The sequence below is a fragment of the Argiope bruennichi genome, chromosome 10 (genome assembly GCF_947563725.1).
Source record: "Argiope bruennichi chromosome 10, qqArgBrue1.1, whole genome shotgun sequence".
NCBI lineage: Eukaryota > Metazoa > Arthropoda > Arachnida > Araneae > Araneidae > Argiope > Argiope bruennichi.
In genome coordinates, this window is record NC_079160.1 from 92,070,218 (window position 1) to 92,089,673 (window position 19,456).

Here is a 19,456-nt window from a genome sequence, read left to right on the forward strand (position 1 = left end):
TCGGAATAAGTTAGCATTTACAATTTATTTGGTGACATGTCAGTGATTCTAGCGCACATTTAGAAATGTCTTTAAAAGCTTGATGTGATAATCAGTATGTTCGAAACGTAAGCTCTTATTTCTAACTATCCATCAGTGATTAAAAACAGAGTTTTTCTTGTTTGTTAATAACTTAGTGCAGTTTGTCGTGTTCCTGTTTGCTAAGACAATCCATAATATTCTCGGTAACGCCATTGTCGTTTGCAGAGGGAACAAATCTGCAACTCGAGACTCCCAGGGTGGTAGCACCTTTGGGTGGGTGTGGAGTGGTTGACAGTGACGGATCGTGGCAAGACACACAGCAGACAGCCCTAGATGGATGGCACTGTTTGCTCTGGGAGTACCCGAGCATGTTTGCAAATCTCCTGCGACGCAATTGGCCCCGTCGCTGAGTGCCCTGCCTGCTGGAAAATGGAGCGAAGCGATATGGGATGCATATTTTTAGTTGGGTTTTCAGGCTGGAAAGTAGGGAAAGTTTTTAGTTTTAGGCCACCTTGCCTCTGTTGCTTGGGGAGTTTGAAAGAGAGTCTAATGGATTTTTTTTTATCGAACTTGTTGGCCTTTGGGAGTATCTCTGGCGTACTTGTAAGAAAGGAGGTAATACAGTGACACCACTCCCCCATTCTTTTACGGAAAGCTTTTTCTGATGAAAAGTGGATAGAAAATCAGAGATATCAACGTTTAAGCAACAATATTTATAGAAATATATATATTGCATAGTATTTAATAATTGTGAGTCTTGCTAATAAATATTCTGGTAAGTATAGGATGTGATGTTCATCCAAATGAATAGTTTTAATTATTTAATCACTTACCCTATAATTGTACAACTTCGGAAGATATATAGATTCCGTCAATCCGACTGCAGTTACTTAATTTACATAAATGAACGATAGCAAACCGTTACAAAAGGTATTAAAATTACTTTTGTAAAAGTGAACTATCAAATATTGTTTGAACGAATGTATTGACTAAAATACATCTTAACTATATATTATTCTTGTGTATTTTTCTTCTTATTCTTCTATTAAATATTCTTATATATTAAAATGAGGAAAATCTTTTTTATCGTAATTCTGTAGCTGCTTAAATCATTTTATGCTTGATTTTAAAAATAATCAAAAATAATAAGTAACTTATAAATCAAATACCAGCATATAGAAATTGAATTTCTTTGAATCTATCAGAAATAGAATAAATTCAATTAAATTATGATTTTTTCTGCTGTATTCTGTTCATTCGTAGCATGGATGATCATTTTTTTATGATAAATTGTTATAAAAAATATCAGTATCTTTTTAAATCATTAACTGTGTAATTCTCAGTTCAAAATGAGTTGAAATTTTGAAGTTTTTCAGTCATACTGTTTTATGAATATTGATATTGCGTAGTCAAATGTTTTTCCCCCTTTAAATTTTTACCCCCCCCCCTTTTTTTTTTTTTTTTTTTTTTTTTTTTTTTTGGTGTAAAATGAGACTTGTACATTCTTTATTCTGTAGGTTAATCAGACCATTTCATTACAAAAGCTGATTTAAAAATTAAAGATATAAATTAACTGTAGGATTATTCAAATCTGTTGCAAAAAAACCTTAGAAGGAGACTAATTTGTTTTTCCTCCAACTGATTAAAAAAAAATGGAATTTAAATAAAGAAACACAAAATGCGACTTAAAAAAATAAGGATTTTTTTTTTTTTTCATAGCTTAAATAAATAATGCATGAAAATAAGTTCAGATGGATAAATGTTTCTTTTGTTTTCTCTCCCCCCCCCCACCTTGAATACGAAATACTTCGCATGTTTTTACGCATCTGAAATTCCAGAAGATAATATAAATATTTGTTTTTTACACATTAAACAAAGAAAGTATTGTACTAGCTTCTTACAATCTTTTTTTACTTAATTAGCTTTTTTTTTATAATCAAAACAAATGCTTTTAATTAAATTACACCTTCTCTTGTTAATTTTTTTTTTTTAATTTCATCATAAGAATGAAAATGTTCAGTTAAAAGGAGAACTATAGTAATATTATGTAGCAGTATAGAAAAAGGAATGGAAACATTGTAATTATTAATTTAATAAAGAATTAATCCAGAGGGTTGGTAATAACCTATTTGAATTTATTTGTAGTGCATTGTTGCTTAGGTAAGAAACTAAGAACTGTACATATTGTAATAAAATATATAATTAATGAATAAGGGAAAAACGCTCTGTTATATGACATCACAATCAGTTAAGCTTATAGCAAGAAATTTGATTACTTTATTTGAAAGCTTTTTCAGACTGCCCTGCAAATTTATTGTAATTCGTTCCCATAAGATGTTATAATAGGTTACATATTCTTGAAGCATATGCATAAAGTACTGAAATACCTACCTGTAGAATTTTCTTCTGTAAATGATAATTATTTATCTCAATTATATTTCACGTGTTTTCTAAATACTGTACGACTCGTTTTGTTTAGTAATTTTTTTTTGGGGGGGGGGCTTATTTGATGGCTAGAAAAGTATCAGTGCTTTACCGATATTTTTCTTACTTTTACAGTCTAGGTAAAAAATAAAGCTGCATCACTCTATAAAAAAATTTAAGGCATATAACTTTGTTACCATGGCCCATAAAGGTAGTGCTGTAACTGGATGGTTTAAGAATGACAGACGCCGATTAGCTCAAATAAAATAAAATTATATTTAAGATCTAATGGGATATAGTTGCAAGGAATTAGAAACAAGGCAATTCACACCATTTAGGCTAATCCTAACGACATTCCATTTCCAACGGCTAGCGGTTGAATACCTATTTATCTCCATCGCCGCTAGAGGGTTGTCCTCTTATTTGTTACAGTACTAAATTTTGGCTTTATGTCTTTTCATTATGTAAAATGTTATATGGTTTAATCATATTAAAATAATTTTTCTACGTCTTAACTTCCATACGCTTAAAGAATAATTAGATTTTAGTAGGATTAAGTATCATTTGTATTGCTTTCCGTATTCTCGGCGCAACCTAGGTGTAACTTCATGAAATGCAATAGTTTTATAAGTATATATGTTATTCATTCTAAATGACATTATTAATAGTACAAAACGTTCTAGATGACGCTGTTTGCTAGCAGATTACACAAATCATTCTTGGGCAACAATAAGTTGAAAATTCTAGTATCGAAAAATTGTTGCTGTGAAGCGTATTCATTGGTAAATCTTTACATTCACTGATGAGAATTAATTTCTAGGAATAATAATTTCAGTGTTGGCCACTATTAAACTGGATTGACCTGAAATATAAAAAAAAGTGTCCACTAGTGCAGCTTTTGTCAAATATTGAAGGTGTCTTTGTTATTTTCAGATGAAGTGTGCAGCTTTACGATTACGAACAAGCACCATGGCGAAATCCCCTTCATGGTGCAAATCACGGACAAGGCCCTTGGCGAAGCTAAACTGGTCGCCAAGAAAGAACTTAATTGCGAAAAAAGAAAAGCCTTTAAGTTTGACATAGCTGCTGTCGGATGTGATGGGCTTTCATCTGAAAAGTAAGCATTTTCCTTAACTTTTACATAGCATCGAGAATTTTCATGAGCTGCGAGTTATATATGTAGAAATAACTTCTTATATTACCTAGCGACTAATTGCATGCTACCTTGGAACTTTCATGTTACAAAATAATCACTGAACTACGAAATTAAATTGGTGCATCGCATTTAATGTACTCATTTGCTTAAATTGACTCCATTGGTCAATGTTTTGCTACAGGTCATAACATTATTAAAAGTCCTTAAAAACTGGTTATGTTTAATAACATTTAAAACTTTTAGGTTATTTTTAATAACCTGTTTATATTCTTTATCCCAGGTACTTATTTTTCTTGCTAAAGATATAAAAAAGGCTATTTATTACTTAAGAAATCTGAATAATTTGAAAGATTTAATGAAATTTCTGACATAAAAGAAAAATTTCTGTTTATATAGTGAATAAAATTAGCTTGATTTTTATATTCTAGTTTTAGTTTCTTATGTTTTTAACTTTTTTCTCCAAATGAGTTGATATATTAATAGAATAGCAGGTTAAGAGTGTTTTTTGTAATACACATAATTATAGTGTAATAAGATAATTTTTAGATATAAAGCTGCTTTAGTAAGATTTTTCGTAAAAAGTTGCTTATAAAGTACTTAAGATAAATTTTGATTACTCGCCCTGTTGCTAATATCACTGTTGAAATAATCGCATGTAAATAAAATACGAAATTTTGAAAGATGACTTATTTTGGCTGCTAATAGGCCATCCCCCCCCCCTTCTTTCTTAAACATTTCCTTTGTCTATTCATTATTACTTTTTACCAGATTGATGTGCTAAAATTCAGAAATTAAAATTTTTGAAAATTTCTCTTTGACTTTGATATTTACTTATTAATGAGACTGTAATTTAAAAACAAAAATCATAATGACATCGCTTATGAGGCACGATTTCCGTCATCAGTTACCTGATCCATCCTAAAATAGCCTTAGTTTTGTTCAAAATAGTGTTAATATAATTAACTGATCATAAAATCTATATTTATATTACGTAAGTCTTCTCCACAATATTTTTAGTGCAACTTGCTCATAAAAGAGTTTTATGATTTCTGTGAATTATAATTAAAAAAAATAATTCCCAATTTAGCTATTTCATAATTTTGTGACGATTAGTAATAGGACATTTAACAGGATGGATTGTGTGTGTTCTTATAGATATTATCTCATTTTTATATCCATTGATAGTAAAGTTTAAAGATAAATAATTTAAATGTTAAGCATATTGAATTTTTCATTGAACGTTTAGCCAAATATTGTTTGCTCATTAGCATTTTTAAATGACTCTGATAAACCTTGAAACATCTTTGTATTAATGAAAAGAATGCCCCCCCCCCGTCTATCTCGAATTAAACGTATTGTTCTCTTTTGTTGCAGCGTGACCGTCCACCTGACGGTGGAGGACATAAACGAATTTGCTCCGGAATTCGTCCAAGAAACATACAGCGCGGACGTGGACGAGGACCGGCTCTACGACAAGATCGTACAGGTGGAAGCGGACGACAACGACTGCTCTGCCAAGTTCAGCGACATTTGCAAATACGAAATACTCACCAACGATCAGCCATTCACCATCGATCAGGAAGGTTAGTGTTTCCCTTATCAATCTATAAAAGCCTAATATTGAATTGAAAAGATATTTATTTTTATATCAATTCTTCAGCAAGCTCATCCATTTTAGGAACATTAATAAGCTTGTTGGACCATTTTAATCCCAAATTGTTAGACAGTTACTCTTCATTTGATTGTTATATTGCATAAAAAAAATAAAATATGGGCAAAGAATTATTATTATTTTGGAAAATACACAACTTTATACATAAAAGTTTTGGAAAATGCATAACTTCTGCCCTTTATTTTTATATACCTATCTTTATTGTACTTCATTCAGAATGTGATGAATTTTTATCATCACATTCTGAATGAAGTACGTAAGACTGTCATAAATTTCAAAACAGTCTTTGCATATTAAAAGAGAAGGCATTTTGTATAAGAGAACGAGAAGGAAGCGAGAACATTTTTCGTGAGAAGAAAAAGGACTCTCTATCAGATTTCTTACGATATTCAAAATTTTTGAACCAACTTCTTGTTCCGATTGTGTATCATGTTATTTTTCAAAGTTTCATCAATACCAGTGAATCTGAATATCATCTTTTTCAATATCGGTAGAAGCATTTGCGAGAAGATCTCTTTATCTCTGTCTCTCATGTCAGTACGCTGTCATAGCGATAACATCAAATACATCTGAAGTGCCAATACATTTATGTGTCAGTTTGACCCCAAACCTTTTGTAAAAAAAAATAACCCTATGTCACTGGTTTCTGCAGCCCTTCTCTTTTTGCTCCCCTATGAAGGTACGGAAAATAACTGGTACAAGCTTTTATAATTTCCAGAATTCCTAAAAATTAAAAAAAAAATAAGAAAGAAAGAAGCAATGAGGTCTAAAAGCCCCTATATGTGTACTAACGGGTAAAAAAAAGAAAAATATATATATTGTTATAATTGAGGAATATTATTCAAATCGTAATGTTTCCCTTGTTTAATCATTTTGTCTCGAAATTCCACCTACTTCTTCATATTATAAATATGTTTGACGGATATCATACCATTGATATGCTATTTACTTTGTGATATTACATGCTGAATAAAATTTTCCCATTGAGGGCACATCAGATATGAGGATGAGTAGCTTCCGACTTAATAGCAGGCTCTCGCCACCTGGAGGAGTACAGAAATGGAGTGGGGTCGATTATCCCCTATCAAAGACAGGACGTGCTTCCCACCGGAAGGGTTATACCGTGGCCAGTGAGTTCCTTAGGACTCAATCTTAGTTTCCGCCAATGCTGTCTCAGCGGTGTGATCATTCAGATTTTATAGTATGTTTCAGTGCGGGTTGGAGTAATTAATGTACGATGCTGAATAGATTTACTCTGATCTAAATATTTGTACAACATAGTGCTCATCGTATATCCCCTCAGTTTTATCATCTGCTAATGAATGCCTTTAAGATCTGATTTCATCAGTTAAAAAAAATGTTCGACCATTTTCCATGCTGTGCATCATATATGTCTTGTCGTGTCCCCAGACATTCTAATTCCTGGTTTTTTTTTTAGTAAAAATTCATCTCTTTGAGCTAGTGTAGAAATGTATGGATTGTACTGTTTGCAAGTGCTTCACATTTGTTACAGCTTCATATTTTAAAAAAAATGATTTATTTAATAAATATTGTGATGTTTTTGGTGATATTTTACCCTTGTAGCTTAAAGGAAGGAGAAGAAATCTTCTGAGCCATTTCGCTTTTTCCATTATCATGCCTTCCACGTCAACACAAAAAGATCTGAAAAAGTTCTAAAATTCTGTAAGAGAAAAAAAAAAAAACAAGCAGCAACGCATCGATCATACATGACTTCCCCATAATTTATAGTATTTATTAGTCATATAAACAGAGTAATTCGTGTTCCATTGTTGCAGCCAAACATGTCTTGAATTACTGCCACCATCTCGCGCGAGGTTGAGTAGGTCAGGTCAGATTTCGTGTTTCCCACTTGTAAATCATTCCAGCGAGTCCCATCTGGTGGAGGGCAGGGTTCAGATGCTCTGCATCAGGAAGTGATTCATCTTGGAATCCGTCTCTTGTGATGAAAAAGTTTTTTAAAGAAACGTCGCTACTGTGTTTTTGTTTCCGCTACTGAAAAATCCAATCTCGTGCTTGTAAAAGAAGGATTGGTCATTTGGACTGGAAATCATCTATCGTCGTCGTCTTTTGTTGCATCTGTGTCCTTTGATGCGTCAGCTATCTGGTCTTTCGGGTAAAATTATGGATCAAATAAAAAGTAACCAGCCCTGGAAAGCATCTGCAGTGATTTCTTTTTCTTCACTGTTTTTGTTTAGTTTTTGATATAAATGAATTAGGTCACCCACAGTCGCTGAAACATTCAATTGTAACTGTTAGTTAAGTAAGACACAGCTCGGGGCGATGTCTGGAAACTGTTTTCTTCAGTAGTGGCAATTTGTTTTGCTTTCAGGATAATAGGCAGTGTCCTACAGAACAAATATTTCTTTAAAATCCTTTTAATACGCTATAATAGCAATTTTTGTATAACATTTGTAGGAAATCAATTTTGGAAGAAATATTCAAATATTTTCTTAAAATAGAACTTTTTACTTTCTCGTATACGTAGTATAGAAAAAGTATAATAATGGTGAAAAAGTTCGATAAGCGAATTTTTAGAAAATTAGAATTCTTTTGTGACACAAAGATAACACAAAACCACTTTGAGCTATACGTTTGAAATTTGGTATATTGTCTTTACACAAAATTTGCAGGTTTCTATCAAATTTTAGTAAGATTTGTTCAGAGAAAGTCCATCTGCTCGAATACAAGTTAATATAATAATTACAAAACGAAGAGAACTAGATAGATAAAATTTGGTAACAGATTTAACATTTATAGTGCAGACAACTGTCAAATGTTGAGCGAAATCCAACAACGAGTCTGTCGGTCTGTACTTTCAGAAACAAGTAAACGCGATAATTCAAAAACACAATGGCTTAAATATATCAAATTTGGTATAGAATTTTATGACTGCATGTGTAGTTTTGTTTCAATCGATTGAGGAAAACGTGTCTAAAGCACAAATAGCGATTTTCGGATACTATTAATCGTTTGCATCGGATTAACTGTCAAAAATCTCGCCAAGGATGACACGATAGATTCAGTAAAAACACTCAATTCACGCCAGAAGTTAGTGTTTTGTAACAATTGTACGTCAATGTCATGCAAGGCGTTCTCTGGCATGATATGTTTATTAGAAAGAGTGTGAAAAAAATTTGAGGAGATTATTTCCTTTGGTTTAAAACAATCATCAGGTTGTGATGTAGTGATAAAGCGAACAATTATCTAATAATTTGATTTTTAAAACCTTTCAATTTATTCAAAAAATTAACGTTCGATATCTGATAAATGTATGTGTAGTAATTTCATCTCGGAATGATTTAGATTATCTTTCAAGATTTTTTAATGTTTTTCCTTTAAGGTAAGGGGCATGTTAAATTTACTGATTAAAAAAAAAAGTTTGTATATTTGACTGAAAAAATTATTTACAATGAAACTTCTTTGATTGGCCGATTTCCTTCTGTATAGGTAGTAAGAAATCTTACACAACTTTCTTTTAGATTTGTCGGGATTTTAAAAATTAAAAGGAAAATCCTCCTGCTTCATTCCAAAATATGCAAGTTTTTAAATCAGTTATTTTCGTCTCTGGTAATCAGAGTTTTTAATTTTTCAACTCTGGCATTTAAACTTTTCTTTTCATGTAACAAGCTGAAAAAAATGCCAGAGTTAATGCTAAAATTAAATATGAAACTTAAAACGTCTTGTTTATTTCACGGCGCAATTCCAAGATTGAAACCTTTTTTTTCTCCATAACACGCCTAGAGTGTGTTCTTGTAGGTTCATTTATTATCACTCGCATAAAAGGCACATGAAAATTCACTTCGTTAGAAGTAATTAGAGAAGAATACATATTTTTGAGCAAACGAGTCGCGTTGTCTGGATATACAATTAACAATTAATTATATCTTGTAATGAGTTTATTAAAATAGCAGCTGTGCAATATAACTAAGCTCGTACTTTTCAGATTCTCATGGGTCAGACACCATGTATTGTTTCATTTAGAAAATAACTTTAGAAAGAAAATTTGTCCTAAACACGCTTTAGCAGAATACAAGGGAGGAGTACTAATCATAACAAACTTTCAGTGTGACATCCGAGAAGTTTTAAAGTGGAATTATCTGCACATCTCCCGAGGCCTACTTCGAGTGAATGTAGAGATTTTAAAATGTAATGAATTTTAGAACTTCCTTTTAAAGACTAAATCTTCTTATTGAAATGCAGAATTTGCATGAAATAAACGCAAAATGCAATTTAATTGGTGAAGTCTCTTTTATCATTACCACTTCAAAGAAAAGCTTATTAATACTAAAGGGAAAATTAAATTCGGTATTTCATATTTTAAAATCTGAATCACAAGTGTAATACTTATGTAAAAGCAAGACTTCTCTTAGAGTTGGCATGTCACCGGGAGAACAGGGAAAAAACCGAGAAAATGCAGGGGAATTTGAAAATTTTCATAAAGACGGGGAATTTTAAGTTAATGGGTTATTTTAAGTATTATGGGCATTAAAACATATTGTACCACATTCGTCCTTTAATGCATTCAATGATATATCGGAACTATTTTTCATATATGTTCACTAACTATTTAACATATGTGAAATAGATAAAAATATTCGTTAAGTCGTACAGAAATGTCGTAATTTATTTGTTTTGGATTAAGTCCATTAGCTCCATGAAACTAATAATTGAAAAATCTGCAGAAATTGAGGGCCAAATACTCAAATTGGGAAAAATCAATAAATAAAAAAAAATCATTTTGCTTTGTAATGTTTTTGTTAAGTATTCATTGAATGACCGTATTATGACAACAAAAATGTTTTGTGTTTTATTTCATCTGATCCCTTAATTTTGATCAACTTACAATTAAAGAGCACGAGAGGTAATATATCCACCCCTTAATATATAAATTTTGTCTTGCTAAATTCTAGAAAATAAATAAAGAGAAATTGGTTTTTTAATGTAAATCTTCTTTTAATGCTATTATTTGGAATAATGTTAATTTCTTGTTTCCTTCCCTGCTTTTTCCACTCCTTATAACCGTATTCAGTTATAACTAGCACATGAGTGCTATTCGCGCATTTCGTCTCATTTTGAATATATGTACAGGAAAAAACCAGGAAAACACAGGGATTTTTTTAAATCAGATTTAAGTGGCAACCCTGTCTCTGCATACAATTAATCGTCTATTAGGCGCAGTGATTATAGATATTGGCTGCAATAAAGTTTTTGTTTTCAAGTGAGAATTCGTAAATGCGGCAATCCACAGAATTTTTTTGCATCTTAACAAAACAGAAATATAATATTTCTCAAGCACAAACCCCTCCCCCCACTTCCTTTCTCCAACGTGTCATCAGTTTGATGAATATTTTTACAATTAGCAAGCGTTTGGTGATAAGTTATTTTTAAGTTTAAACAATATCTATGACTAACGGGAGGTAAATGCTTATTTTTCATTTTCAATTTATATGCGTGCATTGAGTTTGCACCTCGTATTCTTAACTCAAGATGATGTGATAAAAAAAAATATTTTAATTGACACACTTCCTGACTTTAAAATAATTTAACTTTTACTTCACCTATTAACTCGACAAATATTAGGCAAAATTAAATTTTTCATCCAGAATTTCAGCTGATGTTCATTTTAGAATATTATAGTTCTATCAAATTTTTATTAAACTCTTAATTTCAAATTTTTGCCAATTTCTTATAAATCTCTTGCAAATATATGAAATATAAAAATTTAGAGCTAATATTGTATTTTTTATACCATTCATGAGTTACTCACACCCCCTCCCTTCTTATATTATAACCACCTAACTTACTGGCAATATTAATCTTGCAAAACCATCTTTCAGTCTGATAATTTCTCCATTTTTTTAATGATATTTTTAAAAGTTCTTACAAACTTTATGTTCCTCCAATATTTGTTCTTACGCGAGAAATTCCTTCTGGGAACTGGTCCGAACACATCTGTAAACTCATCTCACTCAAGCTATCCATTCTTTTTTCCTTTCTTCCCTACCCCTACCCCAAACCCCCTTCTATCCCTTGTTTTAATGGATTCAAAGAATTCGATAAAGGCTGCCGCGGAAGAATTAGATGGAAGAAAAATCTCTTCCAGCGTGTGCTTTTCCCACAGGTCTTAGGGATCGAAGGAATCGAGATTCAGAAAGAGAACCAAAAATAGTAATTCCTCGGCACCGAAAGTATTGGCTTTTTTTTTTTTTTTTTTTTTTTTTTTCCCTTTCTCCCATTGTTCGATTCGTTTTAGGATAGGGTTTGTTTTTTTATTATTATTTCTTAAGTCTTCTTCGGTCAAACAATTGGGTGGCTTTTTTCTCCCTCTTTCCTCCTTTCACATCTTCACAAAAAATAAACTTTAAGACGGTTTTTTTCCTTGCAGTATTATTTTCCCCTCTTCTGCCTTGTTGTATCATTTTGCTGAAGGCAGTTTATACCTATTAAGATTATATTTTCAGAAGTTTGCATTGAAATTCTGAAATCGGCTTACGTATTTGCTTTGCTGGCGCTGAAATTACTAGTACACTTTAAAAAAAAAAAAAAATCCTTTATTGAATTCCCCAGTGATTACCTACGCTTGTTGTATCATTTTGCTGAAGGCAATGGGTATTTTTTCCCATTGCCTTAACCTAGTTATTTGTAATTATAGAGGATGTACAATGAGAGATTAAAATAGCATCAAATAAATTCAACTTTTCGCTTCCTAAACTACATCTACTAATGGACCTTAAATTATTTCCTTTGTTGAGTTTTTTTAAACATTTACTGTTAAAATATTTTAAATTTTAAAAAATCAAATTCAGCACCTTTTATTTTATCATTTCTTTGAAGTCCATTATTTTTTTCCGTTGGTTTTTTCAAACACCTTAATCCTTATTAGTAAAGTTTTTTCGAACACTTTAAATACTTGGATACTTCGGATAAGTAAATCGGTATTAGTATTAAAAAATGAAAATCAACAACAACCAAAAATTCCTCTTGAAATCAAATACTCAATTTCGTATCGAGACGTTCCGATTGGCAACAGACGAGATTATTAAATTTTTTTAATGTCAAATTGTAATTTCTTTAAATATTTTCTTAATAATCAATTAGATTTCTTAAAGTGAATATAGAGATGTTTTAGGTTTTTACTTGAATAATCTATTAACTATTTTTACTACTGACCCTGCTTTACTGGGCGTGCAAATTCTTTATTGAAGGGCTAATTTCTATTTCAAATCAGATGTACAGAATGTAAAACAAGTTATCACCAAGGATCTCATCGCTTTACATCCTGCACTCTTCGCTTAAAATAAAAACGGGCCCGAGAGTATAGAATTTGCATGGGCAGTTTGGGCTGGATTTGTAGTGAAAGAGTTAAGCTGAAACAATACCCTGAAATATATAATTGAATAAAACTGTAAGCATCGCGTTGGAAAAAACTTACACCGCATTTAAATATATGTATTATTATAAGTTTATATCTTTCCTTCCTTAAATTTCTTTTCAAAGTGTATTTCTTTTCTTAATAATTATTGAACTATATATATTTACAAATCAACCTACTTAAATGCTATTTCAATCTTTACGACGTAATGGTAAAAACGATTTTTCTTCATGCCATGCTTTATAACTGCTTTTAGCCTTACAAAAAGGCATGCAAAATAAAACAAAATGGATGCACTTTTGTGGCATCTTCGTCCTTACATTTTCCCCCAATCAAAGCTTCAATTAACTGAAGTCGTTCATACCGTTGTGTACCAGATAAGCGAAAGTTCTAGAATAGGACGCTGGGGAGAGAATGTCACCCGCCTGTACCAGCGAAAGGAGAGGGAAAAAAAGAGCAAGTAATGACTTCCTGAGGGGATGTTATTGCATCCGGGGAGAACAAGGAAGAAGTCGCAAGTTCGTCAAGTATCCATGGCAACTGCCGCATCCCCCAGGAAAACAGAGTCTGAGAGTTGCTTAGTCTGTATTATTAATATTTGGCATGAAAGATAAATACGCTAACTAGATGACTTAAGCACTTTCTATTTAATGGAATAGCTTTAGGGATAAATAATGTGTGCATATTGATAAAATATTAGTTTGCTTTGATAATCGACGAATTGCCATTGCTCTTAGATATGCATTCAGGAACCAACAACTGCTATTTCTTTTATTTAGGGGATCACAAGCACCTGAATCTGTACCTATTTATGTACTTCGCTATATGAATTTAAACCAATTGCTATCCATTGTACAGCAGACGACTTATAGCGCTTCAGTAATTTCTGGATTGTTTTACAATAACAATTATGTCACGAAATATTATTTGGGATGCGTTTCTTACTATCATCGCATTTAACTACTTCCTATTTATGAACTCTAAAGACATAATCAATAAAGGAAATTTTGAAGAATGAAGGCATTACATTTGATTGAAATATTAAAAGTTCAGTCTTCTGTTTTGCTTTCTGATATTTGTTCCTTTTTTCATTGTTTAGTTTCAGTAAACGGATAATGTCTTTTTTTTTTTTTTTATCATATTTTCTGGGATAGTTTCAATTTGTGAAATCATGGAATAACAATTAGTTTCTTAACTCTAATTTATTTATTTTTCTGTCCTTTGATTGAAATTATTTATATCTGAATGTATCTTGTCTTTAAAATGTGGTTATTATTTAAGTTTATTCACTTATTCTTTTTCTGTACCAATATGCGTCTTCTCTAGAGGGTTCTTTGCTGTTTGCAAAGGTCCAATGTCATCAAATGTAGTTTGTTCCTTCATGTTGGGTGGAGCTGCTCATCGGCGGCCCATCAAGTTTCAAGCATGGCCTCTTGCAAGGTCGGGGAATCACATAGTATTCACTTTATTATTCAAGGCTTCAGTGTACATTAGTCGTAACTGCAAAACGACATGTATGCTATTTTTGTAGAAGTATTTAAAGAAAGTACAAACTTCTAGTCCGAAATATCTTAGCATAATAATGCGTTAATTTGTTTTATTTTATTTTATTTTGAAAATTCCGTCTTAACTAAATGGCAACAATAATATGAGTGCAAAAAATTGTTTATTACTTCCTTTTTAACTTTGCATTTATTAATGTAGCTACCAAAATGATAAGTATTTTATAATGCATGCTTTAAAAATATTGTTAAAAAAGTAAATTGGAAAAAAATGTACAGAAATAAAATTGTTACTTTAAATTTTAAATTTTAATTGATGTAAAAAAAATTGTGCTATAACATGCTCCGAAATTATTAAAGGAAAAAGCGCAATTTTTTATTGATTTTTTTTAATTAAAAATATAGTGAAAATTTTTCTTACTGAATATTATTACTCAAGAAGGGCTTGCATTCCAAAGTGTGTAGCACTAGATAGTAAAGTCTGTTCTGTAGAGCATTTTGAATCATTTTTGCGTCATACGTGCCGCGATTTATTGATAATGTGCCAGTCTATAATACCATTAAATTAAAAACCTTTTGTTAACGCAAGCATCGTAATGTACTTATGTTTGAAAATCTGCTCTTACCAATTATGTATGAAAAAATAAAAAATATATAATTAAAAAAAGATGGAAAAGTTTTTTTAAAAACATGTTAAATTTATGAAATTATTTCATAGCTCCATCACTATGTTATGTATCGTTCGTTGAAAATAAACATTATTTATCTTTTGAAGAGTTTTTAATTGAATTTGTTTCTTCACAGACTTAGATAGCGTGACCAAACTGCAAATTCAAAAATCGATAATTTGCTTCATCTCACCTTACTCAATTCTAATTTTTGTTTTAATATAATTCTTCCAGTTTTTTTACTTTATTCTTCGAAGCTTAAGAGTTTAAAGATTTTTCCCAGACATAAAGGGAAAAAATTAAAGTTTCCCTCGGCTGATGTGAGGAAATTTGATTTTTATAGATTTATTTGATTTAAGAGAAATGGGGTTATCTTCGAATTTCTACTAATTTTTCAACTGTTAATAGTGTAAAATGTGAAACAAATACAAATCCAGTTGTCAGTTTTTTTCATTTTTCTCTATGAAGAATTAGTATTTATTATTATCCCGAAAAGTATATATTCTTGCGACCCATTGATAGTTCATCTGAAATAGCATTTTACCTCACTTATTTAAAAGTCCCCCCCCCCCCCTCCTTTTCTTCGTTTCCTCCGTCAACGGAAGGTTAGCAGTTCTTAATTCTTTAATTCCTTAATCGATAAATTTCAGCGTTTTAGTGCAAGTAAATCTCAAAACTGACCAGGATGTAAAAAGTGGTGTTTTTTTTCCCCTTACTAAATTTTTAAAGAAAAGTCTGGTCCAAATCTATTAATGAGAAACATGTCTTAATGTGTCTCTTGGAGAATGTGGGAAATAGCATATTAATTGTACCTTTTTTCTTTCTTCGATAATTCTTGCATATAAATACTTCAGAATTTTTTTTTATTAGCAATTTAACGTTAACTAAGGAAAATAAATCAAATGCCCCATTCTCAAATGAAGGATTTGGTTATTTTCTCTATTCTGTAGTAAACTTAACTTCTGATATAATTGGGACTATTTTCCCACAAAAGCATTTTTTTTTTTTTTTTTTTTTTTTTTGCTCAATCTTAAAGAAACACATAAAAGTTGCCTATAGTTTTCCCATTAATAAACCTGCATTTTTTACATTAAATGATGAGGGAATTTACCTGAAAAAAAAGTCTTATTTCTAAATTGTGCTATTTTTGAAATGCTAACGCTAAACGATGCATAATCATCTATTTTTATTTAACTTTTAATAATTCATGATATTTCACTTACAATGTATCTGATTTGCCATTTAACCGTAAAATTACTTACCCAATGAAACCTTAAATATCGCCATAGAATAAGAATTTTTAGGACTGTTTATCCTTTGTAAACTATTAAATGAAATATCCCCCTCATTCGAATGTGTGTAGGGTTACCTATACTTGTCTTTTCACTTTGGTAATTCTCCTCTCTTTTTCATGCAGTATTGACATAAGAGAACATGATAATCGCCTCATAAAATTACTTATTGGCATAATTAGCAATCGCACACATTAGCTGCGTCCAGCAAGTTAAATTCTCTTGGCTTAACGAAACAATTGTTTGCTGGTGTAGTTTATCTACTGCCTGTGTGTGGGGAGGAAGAGAGGCTTATGAATTAAAATATGTCAGAATTCAAATATTGAAATAAATGAATAAAAACCTTTTTCATTATCCAAAGATTTTTTTTTTTTAATGGAAGTAGGGGTAGAGTGGAGGTAATTCTCATGGGCTGGAATACCGTAAGGAAATAAAATCTGCCCGCCTCTCGTATTATTCATGAGCAGATATTGCGAGCCAAAATCAATTTTCTCGTGCTCAGCAGGATAATTTTCTTTTTATTCAAAATTTAAAACAGGGATATCACATAATAAAAAATCGGTTTTAGTGAAGAAGCTCCTTAAATTACCTTCCGCCGAGAGCAGCAACTTTTGGCTTGACGGCAACCATCTTCCCGGTCTCTTAAAATTGGGGTGGAATGGTTTCGGGTTCCTACACTCCCTTTTTCTTTCTTTTTGACATAAAAGCTGCCGTAAAGTGTCGTTGGTCCTGATGAAATACGCGAAATTAAACTCGCAGAAAGAAAGAAAGAAGAAAAGCTGCCATCCTTCTTTATCATGGATTTTTCTCTTGGTTTTCTGTGCCACCTTCCGGTAGTTGGCGAGCTTTCGAACCTAATCACTGCCAGCGGCGAATTTACTCCCCATAAAGCATCCTTTGCTAGGTGGAAGCTGCTAGCCGCCATCTTTGGATGAATGAATTTGTATTTATTTGAAGCATAGGAAACACAGTTGTTAGGGTTCCTTGTTCGCCAGCGAGGTACTTTAGGCCTGCTAGATGGGGTACATTTGATTATTTCGAACTCTTCTGATATTTGCTTTACTCTTTCTTTCCACATTGTTTATTCTCTCTCTCTCTTTTGTGGATCTAAATAATGCTATTGCCCCAATAGTAGTAAAGTTTGGGGTTCAAGAATGGAAGATCCTAAACCCAAACTTGGTACCAATCGAAGATTACGTGAATCTGGTATATATTGAATCTGTTATCGTAAGTCAGATGTTTTTCTATTGATATGACAGAACCTTAAAGAGTAAAATGTCGTCCTATTTATCTAATCACTGGACCAAGCATATCTAAAATAAATCACCAAGCATATCTAAAATAAATCACCAAGCATATCTAAAATAAACCTCGGTAAGCTTGATGAGACATTTCATACTAAATTAATAATTAAGCATTAATGATGTGTAGAAAATGGATTGATATAGCTGATTGATTAATGTTAATTGAACTATTTGATTCATATTCTTGAAACACTTTTATTTAGCTCATTTCTTGTTTTTAACGATCAAATTTAATGATCGATTTTCTGATTAGCTAGATTTTTTCAATTATGCATGCTTGCGTCTTCTTTACACGATAATATACTATTCTGATGATTTCAAAACTTGATTGTCTGCGAATCGGTAAATAAATTTTGCTTCTGTACCAGTGGTGTCATCTGTTGATGAATTTGAGAAACTTCTGGCATTGATGAAAGTAATGAACTCGTTTATGTCAAACTAAACCCAATCTTAGAAAATGATTTTCCGTCTGCTTTGTGAAAATTAAGATATCACTGCTTTCAAAATTTCGGCAATGTCTAAATCATAGAATATATTGGCAAACGGAACATACTATGCCATTTTAATTATTCTTTAATTTAAACAAAATTGAAAAGCGCCGGATTTTAGGACTCTATAAATCTAATAATTGAATTGAGCGATTGCCACGGACATATGACAAAGTAATTAACCTTTTCACCACCATTACCTGTAGAATTAGCTTTATGTGTTCAACCTTTTGTATCTGGTATTTAGTAAATATCACATGAAGTAATAGCATTGGCAGTATGCACAAATGGAGTTAAATCACATGATATCACAATCACGTTACATGTAATTGCGCACTTCGCACATCTAACTGTACAGTGTTTCACGCTGTGTTGTGATGTTATATTCCGTATTCTTTCTGCGTAGTACGCAAAGGTTCCAAAATTTAAATTGAAGCGATACATTTAATGTTTAACGTGTGAATATGAGTTAATACTATTATCCGCAACAACACTAACATCCACGTAGCATTCTTTATATAAGAATATTGTTACAACTATACCAAAATTTTGAGTTCTTTGACAGCCGATGCCATCTGCATCCATTGAGTGCCCCATTGATTAGTAATATTTTTGATATTTTGCAGGACGGTAGCAAATTTGACATCATAACAGATATAACATCCGAATTACCTCCTCTCTAATACACTGCCGCTGGCGATCTGAATACCCATTGCGATGATAGAAGTATACAAAACTCTAAGCTTGGATCCTAAGGGTTACCATTCAATCGTACATAATCACCGCCAGGTCACCTTAGCTACTTCTCCAACAAGTATATGACATCATTGGAATATAGATAATTAAAACCCACAACATTAATTTAGTCTAAGGAAGCGAGAGCTTCCTTACTTCTACGGCAGCCTCTCATCCGTGTACTTTTTGTGTCTCCGAGTGTAGAACATTGCAAACAGAAAGGCGTGCCATATACTGTGTAAATGCCAATTACCTAACCCGTATGATGAAATCACGCTCACCTCCCCCCCCCTTAAATAGAGCAATGGATTTTAAATGTGCACTACTGCAGCGTATTTCATGTAACACAATTGAGCATGAATGGAATTCCATTAGCCATCAAACTATTAACATTCTTGTAGAATTTCTGAGACAGTTAAAAACTGCTACAAAATTATTTGATTCACTAGGTTTCAAATACAGCTTATGATTGTGCATACTTTTGGTGCAAATTCCTTCTCTGCGGCTTCGCTTTGGAGGAATTCCGTCGTGAAAGGGTTAATTAAACATGATCACTAAGGAAGAAAAGATTAAGGATACAATTAGATAAGATGGTTTTTTCTGCTCATCCTCAATTTGCTATTATCGTTCTATATGTTAAACTCGTATATTTTTTATAAGCCATTTTAATAGAGAAGGGAATAGCATTTTCTTGATGAATTTTGTTTGGCGCATTATAGCCAACCATATCTGCACCACTAAACCCCAAATACGTATCTTCTTACTTTGGCGAAATTTCTTCCGGCTCGATATCTTATATCC

The 19,456-nt window shown here is 31.9% G+C and overlaps 1 protein-coding gene across 1 annotated transcript in view; it reads left to right on the forward strand.

Annotated features, from left to right (window-relative positions):
* The window catches only part of LOC129987972 (calsyntenin-1-like), a 240,061-nt gene that overhangs the window by 152,972 nt on the left and 67,633 nt on the right, over nucleotides 1-19,456 (forward strand). Inside the window, exons 3-4 of the mRNA XM_056096022.1 lie at nucleotides 3,379-3,562; nucleotides 4,976-5,184. Coding sequence (XP_055951997.1) covers nucleotides 3,379-3,562; nucleotides 4,976-5,184 — 393 coding nt within the window. The remainder of the gene's footprint in view (nucleotides 1-3,378; nucleotides 3,563-4,975; nucleotides 5,185-19,456) is intronic.